The 13,648-nt window shown below is 41.1% G+C and overlaps 1 protein-coding gene across 1 annotated transcript in view; it reads left to right on the forward strand.

Annotated features, from left to right (window-relative positions):
• The first annotated feature begins 645 nt into the window (after positions 1 to 645).
• camk2b2 (calcium/calmodulin-dependent protein kinase (CaM kinase) II beta 2) overlaps positions 646 to 13,648 on the forward strand; it is a 70,027-nt gene continuing 57,024 nt past the window's right edge. Inside the window, exons 1-5 of the mRNA XM_085360128.1 lie at positions 646 to 759; positions 8,729 to 8,823; positions 10,256 to 10,315; positions 12,189 to 12,243; positions 12,781 to 12,846. Of these exons, the coding sequence (XP_085216254.1) occupies positions 698 to 759; positions 8,729 to 8,823; positions 10,256 to 10,315; positions 12,189 to 12,243; positions 12,781 to 12,846 (338 nt within the window). The 5' untranslated portion in view covers positions 646 to 697. The remainder of the gene's footprint in view (positions 760 to 8,728; positions 8,824 to 10,255; positions 10,316 to 12,188; positions 12,244 to 12,780; positions 12,847 to 13,648) is intronic.

A 13,648-nucleotide genomic window follows, 5' to 3' on the forward strand; every position in this document is an offset into this window, starting at 1 on the left:
CTGAAATAAACGGTATGGAGTAGAAAGTGCAATGTTTGGACTTTGAGGCAGAAGCAGAAAGCCATATAACACGGACATACTAATTTCTACTCATAAATGCATCTTTTGCGGGGGGTTCCCCATGCCCCATCTCTGAACACGCCCATAATCCCTTTACAAAATTGTAATAAAATTATTATGTTTATTGATTATTACTTTCTTAGGTTTTGTGATAAACTGAGGGACTCCTCACCGAATCCCAAAAATAGATCCACACTGCGCCCTTACTGAGTTCCAAGTGCAGTAATGTCATTGTATGCTGCAGGCTTCTCTTCGCTTTATGATGTATTAAGTGTAATCAAATTTTGCGCTCCTCCGCACTCTTGGGTCAGCTCACTATCGGCTTTTGATTTTTCTTTTTCTTTCTTTCTTTTCCTTTTTTCTCTCTCTCTCCGGAGAGACACGTCATATAGTGAGCTCACATTACTGTTTCGTGTGGTATTTAAAGAGTGCGTCCTCATTGCTTGGCAGAGCGGAGAGCCCACTGACATCCGAGCCGGGAGCGTGCGTGTGTGTACCGGCCTGCAATTGAAGCACTCCGCCGTCCGGAGGTCTAAGGTGGGCGGAGACTTGAGATCGAGGTCCTCCTGTGTGCAGATAGAGACACACCGTACATTTGTGAGACGGCACCCGCACACCGGTCCGAGGAGGAAACATCATGGCAACGACTACTTGCACACGTTTTACAGATGAATACCAGCTGTACGAGGAGCTTGGCAAGTAAGCCGCTGTTATATTAATTATCCAGAGTCTCCTGCATGCAGCCTGACCCCGTCCTGTAACCGTACAGAGCATGAGGAATCAAGGTCTGCACATCTGCGGTGATGATTGCAGCTCCATCCTTCCAAAACAAACGCACGCTGGTCTGGAGCAACTAAAATTAGCTCTAATCCTAAATCCTCAGTGCAGGGCGTATTTTGTGGACTTCTTGAAATGCATGAGCCAACCAGTGATGGTGTTTAAGATTGTCAGATTCTGTGTGAAGAAATACTTTAAGGGCACCCCCGCCCCAGGCTAATTAGGGACAAAGCGGTCTAATATGAGGGACAGATTGGAATCATCATCAGCTGTCTTTAATCACAGTGGCAGAAAGCTCAACAGAGATGTCAAAGAATAATGCTGCTACTGCCCTTGATCTACTGCAAATCTAATGAGGTGTGTCTTGTGATTAATAAGGAAAAAAGATGAGGGAGTGAGGATGTGTGGCCCTTAATAGGATGCAGACAAATTGAAACTGAAGAGGCTATGGGTGCCCCAGTGGGTAGAGGCAAAGTGGACTCAATGTCTCTGTCAGGTTGTGCGTGGGTAGAAAGGATCTCTCTGCAATGTTTGCCTCACAGGAACATTTATTCAATAGCCAGGCACAGTGAGAAAAAAAGCTTATTGTGATTGCTGTGGTTGGTTACAGTATGAGCATTTTATGTTTATTTTAAGTTCAGTTGTTTTTTGGTGATCTTTTGTGTGTGTGTGTGTGTGTGTGTGTGTGTGTGTGTGTGTGTGCGTGAAGTGATAACTTAAAGACAATAGTCACACCAACAGCAGCTGCCCTTGCTGATAATAGAGGCTTTATTTTGCTTGTGTTGTCATGTCTGCTGTGTTCCAGGTTTATGAATTTGGTTTTGAATGTGCGATGCAGATGTAAAAACAAGATTTGCTGATGAGTATTCCCTGACTCACACCAAGTGACCTTGGTCACCCAATCAACCCCAACTCTGGTATAAGTAAAGGTACTGCATTGAATACTCAATGACCAGACAAATATGTATTTAGAGTAAAAGTATTGAATGCAGTCAGTGACATAAGGCTTATTTCTAAGTAGCATATTGGATTAAAGCTAACAATGAATTTGATTTTCAGTGCTAATTATTTTTAGGTGTTTTGCAGTTAAGTACAGTTCTGATGTACTTAAATATTATCCAGCATTTCTTTTGAAGCCTTTAACAACTATAAAATATAACCATGGCTAAAATGTGATTTTGGAGGTTGGATAACCCTAAATTCAGACACAGGCACATTTGAACCCTTGGATATAATGCATTATTATGCTGTAATTAAAACTCACCAATGTTAGGACTATACGGTACAGTCACGAGTCATCCCTTATGTCTTTATATTTAGCTTGAAAGGAGCCAGCCTCGGAAGCACTAGTTCTCTACATATTTTGAAGCTCTTTCAGACTTTTTCTTTTGGACATTGGCTGCTTTTTTACCGAATTTTAGTTCAGTCCTTGTACCTGATCCTTTTCAGAAAATGATTCTTTTGTTTGTGAAACCACTTGACACTAATACATTATGAATTCAAGTATAAAAAGGCAGACAAGATTAACCAGAGTGTCATCTACATAACAGAAACTTAAACAAAGAACCAATTTTAAATGGAATCTTAGGCACTTTATTGCTAGGAGCCTGTTGCAAAAGCATAGTTCAAGTTTCTTTAGTTGAATCTATGGAAAATATCACAGCAGAGTAAGTAGGTATGGAGTAAGAAAAGTGGCAGGGTTAAAAACACTACCTACAGCAGATGAACAGTGTCTGAAAATCATGTCCTTAAGAAATACAAAAACCAGCAATGACACATCAGACAGCTGTTACAGATTTGCCAGCTGCACGTCCATGATGCTAATCCCCCATTTCTCCACTTCCCAAAAAGTGCTATACTGGATTGAGATCTGGTGACTATGGAGATCATTTGAGTACAGTGAACTCATTGTTATCTTGAAGAAACCAGTTTGAGATGATTTGAACTTTGTGGGGAAGATAAATGAGGCTACAAAAGAGAGAGCATATTTCTGCCATATTGGCTTAAAATTCTTCTCCTCGCGTATGAGGTCTTGAATAATCAGGCTCCATCTTATCCAAATATAGCACATCCCCCAAAGACTGCTGGCTTACACATGGTTCCCAGGGTATTTAAAAGTAGAATGAGAGGCCTTGAGCTTTTAGGCCCTTCTTGTGTGGAACCAGTTCCCAGTTTGGATTTGGGAGACAGTTTTAAAATTAGACCTAAAACTTATTATAACTTATTAAAACTTATTTTTGATCAAATTTATAGTCAGGACTAGATCAGGTGACCCTGAATCCTCCCATACTTATGCATGAATAGGTCTAGGCTGCTGGACGCTTCCCATGATGCATTGAGGGTTTCTTGTTCACTCACTTTCTTCATTCACTGTGTGTTTACACACCACTCTGCATTTAGTCATTAGTTATTATTAATCTCTGCTCTATTAACCACTGTCACCAACCACTGTCACCAATTGTTTGGTCAAAGGGGGTCATCTGATTATTGAGGTTTTCCCTGTATTAGTGTAGGGTCTTTACCTCACATTATCAAGTGCCTTGAGATGACTGCTGCTGTGATTTGGTGGTATATAAATAAAGTTGAATTGAAAAAAGTGGTTCAGTCATACACTAATGCTTTAATAGTGTAAGAAATTTTTTAGCACTAATTAAATATTATTTCAATTTTTTATTTTTACTATAATTAAATTTTTACTTAAATTCATCTGATACATACAGTCTGTGATTCCATGTTTAACTTTAATTGTCAGGCCATTGTGATGCCCCTAATGTATATGCAGTAATTCAAAGAATTCCAAGCCAGTAACATTTACATTACCGTGTTTCTCAATGACTATCAAGTTCTTCTCCTGAAAAGCTGGTTTTGTTCTATGCCAAATGCATCTACTGTGGCCAAACAACCCAACATGAGTGACTATGAATGGCTAATTTTGCATATTTGTAGATTACAAGATGCCAATAATTTTTAGAGCTGCATTTATTGGAAATGGACTTTAGTTTTGGCAAATTAGCAGCTTGCTTCATGTGTAAACAAACTGTAGACTCCAGTATCCAAACACTGTAGAAATTAGCATTATTAATGACCAAAATTGTTAACCCCATGTCAGATTCTTGATTACCACATGGAATTTCCAGGAAGATTGCCATTATGTTATTATTATATGAAGGAATAGACTTACTACTAAAAGTTTTCTATCTGGCTATATGACATCCATTTTTATTATATGACAAAAGGGAAAAGATAGCAGATTAGGTAAGAGACCTTACACTCACATTAATCCAGGTTTTAGACCCAGATCCAGCACTCCAGCTGATTCCCACCTGCCCTGCAGATAACCTGTCATGTTTAAGCTCTGCTGCCTTTCCCACCAACCAGCGGGATGTCAGCAAGTGTCATGCTTAGTCACCCTGTGTCCCCATAATATATTCATGTTGGAGAGCTTGTGAGATGCATGGGCTCTGAGGGGAGTGTGAGTGTTTCATTGCATAACAATACTGAGGTGAGATAAAATTAGCTCTGAGAAATGACAGAGGAGGTTATTTCTGTTGGTCTCTATTGAGTTTGAAGAGCAAATGTGGCCCCCAAAAACTCTAAAATGCACACACTTAGGGTACTTCAAATTGATGGCTTTTCTTTCCTGTTTGATGCCGCTGAAATTACTGGAATTATTCAAGTTGTAAAGGAGACACGACTGTAAATAATAATAGAAACAAACCCAAAGTTATTGTGTATAAATGCTGTAACCACAAGATACACTGTTGTTCCATTTGGGAATATGTCTAGATTCTCAATGGTGTAGATCATGTTTTAGCTTCACTAAAAGGTGTTTTACGTCTAAAACAGTGGGTAGTACGGTTAGTAGCTCTGTGGGTGAGCAGACAACCATATGCTAGATGGTCAGAGAACAGTGGACGGGGTTCGAGTCTAACCTGTGGCCATTTGCACTTTGTCACTCCTTTCCTGTCAATCGTCAGCTTTGCCATCAAATGAAGGCTAATACAATCTTTAAAAACAAAGGGTTAACTTATGAGAAGGTAAAATGTCAAAAACAATGAGAAGTACATTTGCCTTCATTATACATTATTTCCTTAGGGATTAATAAAGTATTCTGCTGAGCCCTTTTGGTCTGTCTGTCTGTCTGTTTGACAGTGCAGTGACAGACAGACAGACAGACAGACAGACAATATAAGAGCCCTTACTTTTTAAGAGTTGTTGAGGCTAGGTTAAGAAGAGAGAGGTGACAATGAATGAGTAGCAGTATGAAGAAGTCTGAAGTGGCAGAGATGTGTGTGAGGATGGTGTAAGACATGTATGAGGACAGTGAGTGATCTTTGGAATATGTAGGTAGAAAAGAGCATGGAGAGGTGGAGATATGCACTGGAAAGAAGAGGAATGAAAGTCAATAGAATCAAAAAGGAATACAGGTGACAGGTAACAGTGAAGACGAAGATGTAGAGATAGTGAATGTAGATGGAAAAGAGGACCAAAGAGAATTATGAATGTGGAAGACATCCAGAAGGTAGATGTAACAGAAGAGAATGCAAGGACGAGTGGATGATGGCGGAAAATGATCTGCTGTGCTGACCATTAAAGGGAGTAGCCGAAAGAAGAAGAACACATTTTGAGTGATGGTGCTGGAGTAGCACCAACACTGAAAAAGAAGCCTATCAATCCTGAACATAATGATATTTCATGCCAGTGTCATTGTAGTAGACCATATTAGAACTTGCCTTAATCAGCCAGGCTATCCTAAGCCTAGGCTTAATTTCCACACTGGATGTTATGTGATCTGATGATAGAATGTGTAAAGTATAAAAAACGGACACGTCTTCTGGGTCTGAAAAGTGAAGCCGGTGTGAAAATGTCATAAATCTCCATTGTTTCCAATGGCCAGCAGGGAAGGAGGCTCCTCTGTTTGCAAAAAGAACCTATGTTATATAGAAGTCTATACGAAAACTGCTTACTATATTTAGGCCCTCACTAAACACTTACCTGATCAGTTTATGTTGTCAGTCACTATAAGTTAAAATATTTTTACAGCACTGTGCTCTTATTGTAATTTATTATGCTCCTGTTTAGCAAATAAAGCAATAAAGGAGAGTATACTTCAGAGAGGGCCTATGTTGTTATCCACAGTAGATACTAAATAATAGTACCGTGTCCCTTGGTTCCGCAGTCAGATCCATTACCTGCTAATTACAGAAAAATCTAAGTAATATAAATTTGAAGCACTTAATTGGGTAAGAGAGGAACTAATCTAGAATAGTTAAGAGAAAACATGAAATATACTCTTGGGGTGGCTGTAGCTCAGGTGGTAGAGGAGATCATCTACTGATCGGAAGGTTGGTGGTTTGATTCTTGGCTTCCCCTAGTCTGCATGCCAAATATCCTTGGGCAAGATACTAACCCCAAATTGCTCTCCGATGCATCCATCGGAGTGCGAATGCGTGTGAATGTTAGCTATAAAGCACTTTAAAAAAATGTGCTTGTGTGAATGGGTGAATGCACAAGTTGTGTAAAGCGCTTTGAGTGCTCAGATGAGTAGAAAAGCGCTTTATATAAGAACCAGTCCATTACTATACTCCCTGTGTGAGGAGATAGTGATGTTTTTAATGATTTGTGGTTGACCATTGACCAGGACACCCAACCGAATGTGATCAAAATATGAGACCTAAATAAAATTTAGGCTTGTGATTTTAATTTATTCTCTTCTCAACATATTCACAATTTGTTTTTGGAAAAGAATAGCCCCTGGTGTTGATGAGGTCCGCCCCGAGTTCCTGAAGGCTCTGGACGTTGTAGGGCTGTCCTGGTTGACACGCCTCTGCAATGTTGCGTGGAGATCAGGGGCAGTACCTGTGGACTGGCAGACCGGGGTGGTGGTCCCCATCTTTAAGAAAGGGGACCGGAGGGTGTGTTCCAACTACAGGGGGATCACACTCCTCAGCCTCCCTGGGAAAGTCTATGCCAGGGTGCTGGAAAGGAGAGTTCGTCCGCTAGTCGAACCTCGGATACAGGAGGAACAATGCGGTTTTCGTCCTGGTCGCGGAACACTGGACCAGCTCTTTATCCTCTCCAGGATACTTGAGGGTGCATGGGAGTTTGCCCAACCAGTCTACATGTGTTTTGTGGACTTGGAGAAGGCATTCGACCGTGTCCCTCGGGGTGTCCTGTGGGAGGTGTTGCGGGAATATGGGGTGTCTGGCCCATTGCTACGGGCCATTCGGTCCCTATACAACCGTTGCAAGAGCTTGGTTCGCATTGCCGGCAATAAGTCGGACTCATTCCCGGTGGGTGATGGGCTCCGCCAGGGCTGCCCTTTGTCTCCGGTTCTGTTCATAATTTTTATGGACAGGATTTCTAGGCGCAGCCAAGTGGCGGAGGGCTTTCGCTTTGGTGGCCTCAGAATCTCATCTCTGATTTTTGCAGATGATGTGGTTCTGTTGGCTTCATCGGGTGAAGGCCTCCAGCTCGCACTGGAACGGTTCGCAGCCGAGTGTGAAGCAGCGGGAATGAGGATCAGCACCTCCAAATCTGAGGCCATGGTTCTCAGCCGGAAAAGGGTGGAGTGCCCACTCCGGGTCGGGGATGAGTTCCTGCCCCAAGTGGAGGAGTTCAAGTATCTCGGGGTCTTGTTCGCGAGTGATGGGAGAAGGGAGCCGGAGATCGACAGACGGATTGGGGCTGCAGCTGCAGTAATGCGGACGCTGCACCGGTCCGTCGTGGTGAAGAGGGAGCTGAGTGTAAAAGCGAAGCTCTCAATTTACCGGTCGATCTACGTCCCTACCCTCACCTATGGCCACGAGCTGTGGGTAGTGACCGAAAGAACGAGATCGCGGATACAAGTGGCAGAAATGAGCTTCCTCCGAAGGGTGGCTGGCCTCTCCCTTAGAGATAGGGTGAGAAGTTCGGCCATCCGGGAGGGGCTCAGAGTAGAGCAGCTGCTGCTCCACATCGAAAGGAGCCAGCTGAGGTGGTTCGGGCATCTGACAAGGATGCCCCCTGGGCGCCTCTTGGGTGAGGTGTTCCAGGCATGTCCCACCGGGAGGAGGCCCCGGGGCAGACCCAGGACACGCTGGAGAGATTATATCTCTCGGCTGGCCTGGGAACGCCTTGGTATTCCCCCGGATAAGCTGGAGGAGGTGGCTGGGGAGAGGGAGGTCTGGGCCTCTTTGCTTAGGCTGCTGCCCCCGCGACCTGGCCCCGGATAAAGCGGATGAAGATGGATGGATGGATGGATGGATGGAATAGATAAACAAATAGAGCTGCAACAAAGGCTACATTGTATAGGGTTTGATTGTATAACTAATTTCACTCTATCTAATAGATACATTTCTTGGATTAAAAAAGTGCTTAAACTAATCTGACATCAAATTAAAATTAGTAATTAAAAGTGAGTTACTACTGCAGGAAAAGGCATCTTTGCACTGTTTCTCTTGGACACAACGTTTATGTCTTAAATAATGCTTTTATGTGGCTGTGGTTGGATTTAGGAATAGGTTAGGTAATAGTGCTCACTGAGATACATGGTTATGTCGGAAATGATGGGTGGTTTGTATGCTTGCCTAACAGCAAGAATGTCCAGGATTCAAATCTACCATCTGAGGCCTTTCTGTAAGTTTGCACGTCCTTCCTGTGTCTGCATGGATTTTCTGGTTTCTTCATACAGTACAAAGACATGGCATCAGGTTAACACAGCTGTGATTGATTTTCTACCTTTCTGCTTCAGTACCTAAAACCTTTGGATAATACTCTGTATTAGATTAGACAGAAAAGAGTCCAGAATGACAGTGAGGTCAGCTGGACAGCTATGATGTCCCTATTGATGCTGACCAAGCTTATACAGCAGCCTCTCACCCCCTGTTTCCTGTCTTTTTTTTTTCCCCAGGGGGGCCTTTTCAGTGGTGCGTCGCTGTGTCAAACTTTGTACAGGCCAAGAGTATGCAGCCAAAATCATCAATACCAAAAAGCTCTCGGCCAGAGGTGAGAGTGAAAAACAAAGCAATCAAATACTCTCTGCATTTTCAGGAATTTGAAGAAGCAGAGACATCATGTCATCATCATGTGTATGTCCCAGATTTGAAAGGCTCACATTAGCATATTTTAGCGCTTGTTTGATTCCAGAGTGTGAAGCCTTCACGTCTGTTTCTCGGAGAGAGGCAGATGATAGGCTCAGTCATAATCCACAGCACGAGAACTAATCTGTGCTTTGAAAATCATTTCCCCAAAAAATACTTACAAGGAGAGTCCAACTATGAGACAGCTGCATTATGTTTTTTTTTTTTTTTACTTTTCCCAACATAACACTGACAAAAAAGGAAAGACAATACAAAACACCTCTGAAAGCAGCTAAAAATACAGTGGTGTTATTGCTGTTCAGAAATTAGCTCATCGGTGGGACTGTGGGAGTGTCAGCCTCACACAACCTTTATTAAAAATACAACCAGTTCTGTCTCAGGTTCAGGAATGTTTCCGCTGAAATTGTTTGTTCCTCTGTGTGCAGAACTGATACAGATGCTTGTGTCTGAACTGTAGGGCAACACTAGCTGCCTACAGCACAGAGACTTACTTGGATCTCTTACACTAACCTCCAAGCAAAACATTCAGTTGAACCAAAGCTCTTCTTGTTTCCTTCTCTACTTTCCTTGGTTACTTTTTTCACCTTTTGGTCATTTCCTTACCTGTATTTTTTCTCCTCTATTTTATCCCTTGTTATGCCTGTCTTGGTTTTTTCTTGTCTACCTATTTTTATTTTCTATTCTTTCTGCAGTGTCATTCCTGATATGTTTCTCCTGTAGTCTCTTTCCTCTGATGTTGTTTTTCTGCTTTTGCTGCTGGTTCTTCCTTCTTTTCTGTCTACTTCTCTCTTCACCATTCCTCTTCCTTTCCCTTTTTCCTCTCTTCTTTCTTCCCTTGTATCTTCTGTCTTTTCTGTCCCTGTTTTTTCCTCTCCTTTGCACTGATGTTTTCTTCACTTCTATAATTGTTTAACTCGACTTTTCTCTCTTGTTTCCCCTTCTATCACTTCTCTTGTTTTACTTCTTGCTTTTTCTTGTCATATCACATCCTCTCCAGTTGTTTTTGGTATCGTTTTCTTTTTCTGCCTTGTTTTTTGTCCTCTCCTTTCCTATTTTCTCCCTGTTTTCTTTTTGTTTTTCATTCCATGTTTCCTCTCTTCTCATTTTTCCCCTCCTTTTCTTTCTTGTGTGCTTACTTTCTTGTTTTCGCACCCCATTCTGTTCCCCATTCTTCATTTCTCAACGCGTTTTATTTACTTTATTTTCTTGTTTCATTTACTGTCATATCATCCCCCTTTTTCTCCTGTTTCTTCTCCTTGCCATTCGTTTTGACCACAGTGGCGTTTTCTTGCTTTGCTTGTTTTGTCGCAAACTAACATAGCATTACTTCCTTGTAGACCATCAGAAACTGGAGCGGGAAGCCAGGATCTGCAGATTGCTAAAGCATCCCAACATTGGTGAGACTTTTTTTCAGATTTCTGTTTATTACATTTTTAAAGATAACTCATCCAAGTGACTTCTTTAGTCTCAGCTGACTGCACGTTCCCCCAACCTTATAAACAGTACAATAACGGAAACCACCCCGGTGAATGAACAATGGGCTGTGAGGTCAGTTCCTTGATTATTAATATGCAAATTCTAATGAGAACTTAAGGTTGGGGAAACCTGCAGTCAGCTGAGACTGAAGAAGTCACTTGGATGAGTGACGAAACATTTCTCCCATTGAAAACACAGGTGTCTGAGGTGGAGTTGGGGAAGAGGTGGGTTGCACGAACGAAAGTCTGAAAGGAGGATAGACGAAGAGCACAGATTCAAATCATGCGAAGCGGAGGCTGATTGGCTCAAAGAAGGCAGATGAGAAAATAATTGGGCAAGAGTGAGAGTCTGAATAATACAAAGACAGGAGAGTATGTAAAATGCACGGAATTGAGCATAAGTAGTTTGTAGACAGCAGGCAAGAATATTATTGGACAGAGTAATGATATCAGAATTGAGTTTAACAGTGTGGGGAAATGAGATAAGAGATTACAGATCTTCCTCACTGAATTTACGCATAAGCTTCATTGGAACTGAGCAATACTTATGAATTTAGTTTTGCTTTTCTTATTTCTATTGTACAGCTGTCTATTTTGTATATGTATCTGACAACATCATGTTAGTGGGCGTGATGAGGCTTAATCAGAATGTGTTAATGTAAGCCCTTTGCATTAGCAATCTTACTGAGTTAGCTAAACTATTGAATTATATATACAGTCATACTAAGTTGTTCTTTGTTAATATTAATTGTTTAACATCTGTGACCCTGAGTGAAGTGAGTTGTGGGGTTGATGACTATCATCAGAAAAATCAGAAGAGTGCACAATGATCCTCTTAACAATGCACAAAGAAAGACGTGCAATGTGAACTTCAAAGTCTTTGCACTGAAGTTTTGCAAGACAAACAGTAATGCTGTGTATGTTTCTAAAAATTAAAAAAACAAACAAACCATACAGGGAGATGCTGACATAAAATGGGGCATTTTTAACTCATTAAGTTATATTAAACTAATTCTTTTGTTAGAGGTGAACTAAAAATATTTCAACTCTCTTTAATGTATTTCAGATTTTTATTTAGACTATTTAAACACTGAAAATATTTCACTTTTAAATCTGTCAGCTTAAGATTCTTATTGATAAGCCATCATAAATGGGAAATAGGCTTTAGTGAATTGCTTAATGGAGAAATTGTCAATAATGAATGCATGAAAGGCCCCAATGTTTAACTTTTTATATTTAAAATGTAACTTCACAAACTTCTGGTTGGGATCTCATTTCTATACACTGGCTATACAGACATTAATTGTGATAAAAAAAATAAAGCAGGGTGTGCTTTAGGGTGTGGTTGCCTTGTGATGGACAAGATGCTGCCATATGGCTTTAACACTATGCAAGAGAAATGATACATCATTTGAAAGATAAACCTATAACACTCCAAAAGACACTCTAAATCTGCATCTCATTTTATATTGGCCTAAATTAACAGCCTAATTCATATCAGTGAATAAGCAATGTCCTTTGCTACCCAGAGTAGCACTAGTGTTGACTGATCAGCTGATCAGCTGTTTAGCAATATGAAATATCAGTTCTTGTGGAAAAATATTCGTCAGTTAAAAAAATAGAAATAGAAAAAGCTAAAGCAATATCTATTGTTTGTTCTTACCAGTATGTCTTAAATATATGGGCTCATTTGGTCTATAATAGTGCCGAAAGGCCTTAATAAATGTGCTTTATAGCAGCCTGAATAAAAAAATGTCCTAAAACAGACCTAATTAGTCTGATATCCCTCTTGCAGTTCGTCTTCATGACAGTATCTCTGAGGAAGGCTTCCACTATCTCCTCTTTGACCTGTGAGTTGCTTCCTTTCTTCTTTACTTCTCCTGTTTTTCTCCTTCCATCCTCTACTTCTTTTTTCCCTTCTCCCCTCCCTTGTCCTCTGCCTCCTCTTTCCTCTCCAATGGTGCTTCATTTTCCACTCCCTTCCTTCAGTCCTTATGGCATCTGTCTCCTCAGTGATGCCACTGCTTTACATGATTTCTTTCTTTATACCTGCATCTCTTCATTCCTTCTTCTCTTCTTCTTTTTTCTCTTCTGTCTCCATCCCCCTTCTTGGTTCCAAGGCAGTTCCCCCATTGCATAACAGCACCCCTACCCCCTTCCTTGCGGCTCCCGCTTTAGTGCACACACAGATAGATCTACACTCCCCCGCACTGGAGCCAGTCTCCATGGCAACACAGTCAGAGTGAATCCTGCAACCGGGGTTTCCCCCTAATGAGGACATCCCCCTCCTGCATGTGTGTGTGTGTGTGTATACATTTGTGCTGTCTGAGTAAAGAATAAAAATTTATATAATTTGCCATTTTAACCTCCATCTTTCTATTTCTCAGAGTGACAGGAGGGGAGCTGTTTGAGGATATTGTGGCTCGAGAATACTACAGTGAAGCAGATGCAAGGTAAACCCCTGGTGAATATTATCTTTGACCCCTTTTTCTTCATCTTTTCTTCATCCTCTGCCTATGTCAGTCCTCCAGCCTCTGCAGTCCTCCAGCAGCAACTTGGAGAGTTGTGTTCCTCTCATTAGCACGCAGATAATTTTGACACATTGTTTTTTCTTTTTTTCTTTTTTTTTTGGCAGAACAGGCTGTGGCTCTGACGGATTATACCTCTGCGCAATTTTCTGTGCACTGAATTGCAAATTGAGGGCGAGGAGCTTTCTCCAGAGTCCAAATTTACAGACAGATTGAAACATACAAGAAAACTGTACAGAAGGCACACATGCCCATGCCATAACCCCCTTAGGAGGCAGACTTAAATCAATTTGACTGCGGAGGCGGTTTGTGAAGGCGTGAGAGAGAAGAGAAGAAGGGGACAGAAATGTTAAAGGGAGGATGGGAAGAGGTAGAATGAGAGATGCAGTAAACTGATTTTTTAAGCTATTTATTATTTTCCATAAACAGATTTATCCCTCAATCCTCGTCCTAACTCTGGCTTATTCATCTGTTATCCAATTCAGGACAATGAGTGATCTTTTTCACATTCGGTTTGGACTGTTATACTTCCAACATAAAATATGAAGTATTAATCAACTATAGCGTGAGAGCCATCAAGTTTTCAAGTGAAGCAGGGTTTGTTTTGTGTCTATGCAGCAACAGTAAAACTGGAGTTTTGTATTATGTTGCCAAAAGCATTATATAAATGTTTTATCTGTGGTAATTCCTCAAATTGTAATTTAGGTAAAGTAATAAAGTACAATAT

The sequence above is a fragment of the Diplotaxodon limnothrissa genome, linkage group LG7 (genome assembly GCF_057381915.1).
Source record: "Diplotaxodon limnothrissa isolate DT_005_m linkage group LG7, D_limnothrissa_male_GT1.1, whole genome shotgun sequence".
NCBI classification, from domain to species: domain Eukaryota; kingdom Metazoa; phylum Chordata; class Actinopteri; order Cichliformes; family Cichlidae; genus Diplotaxodon; species Diplotaxodon limnothrissa.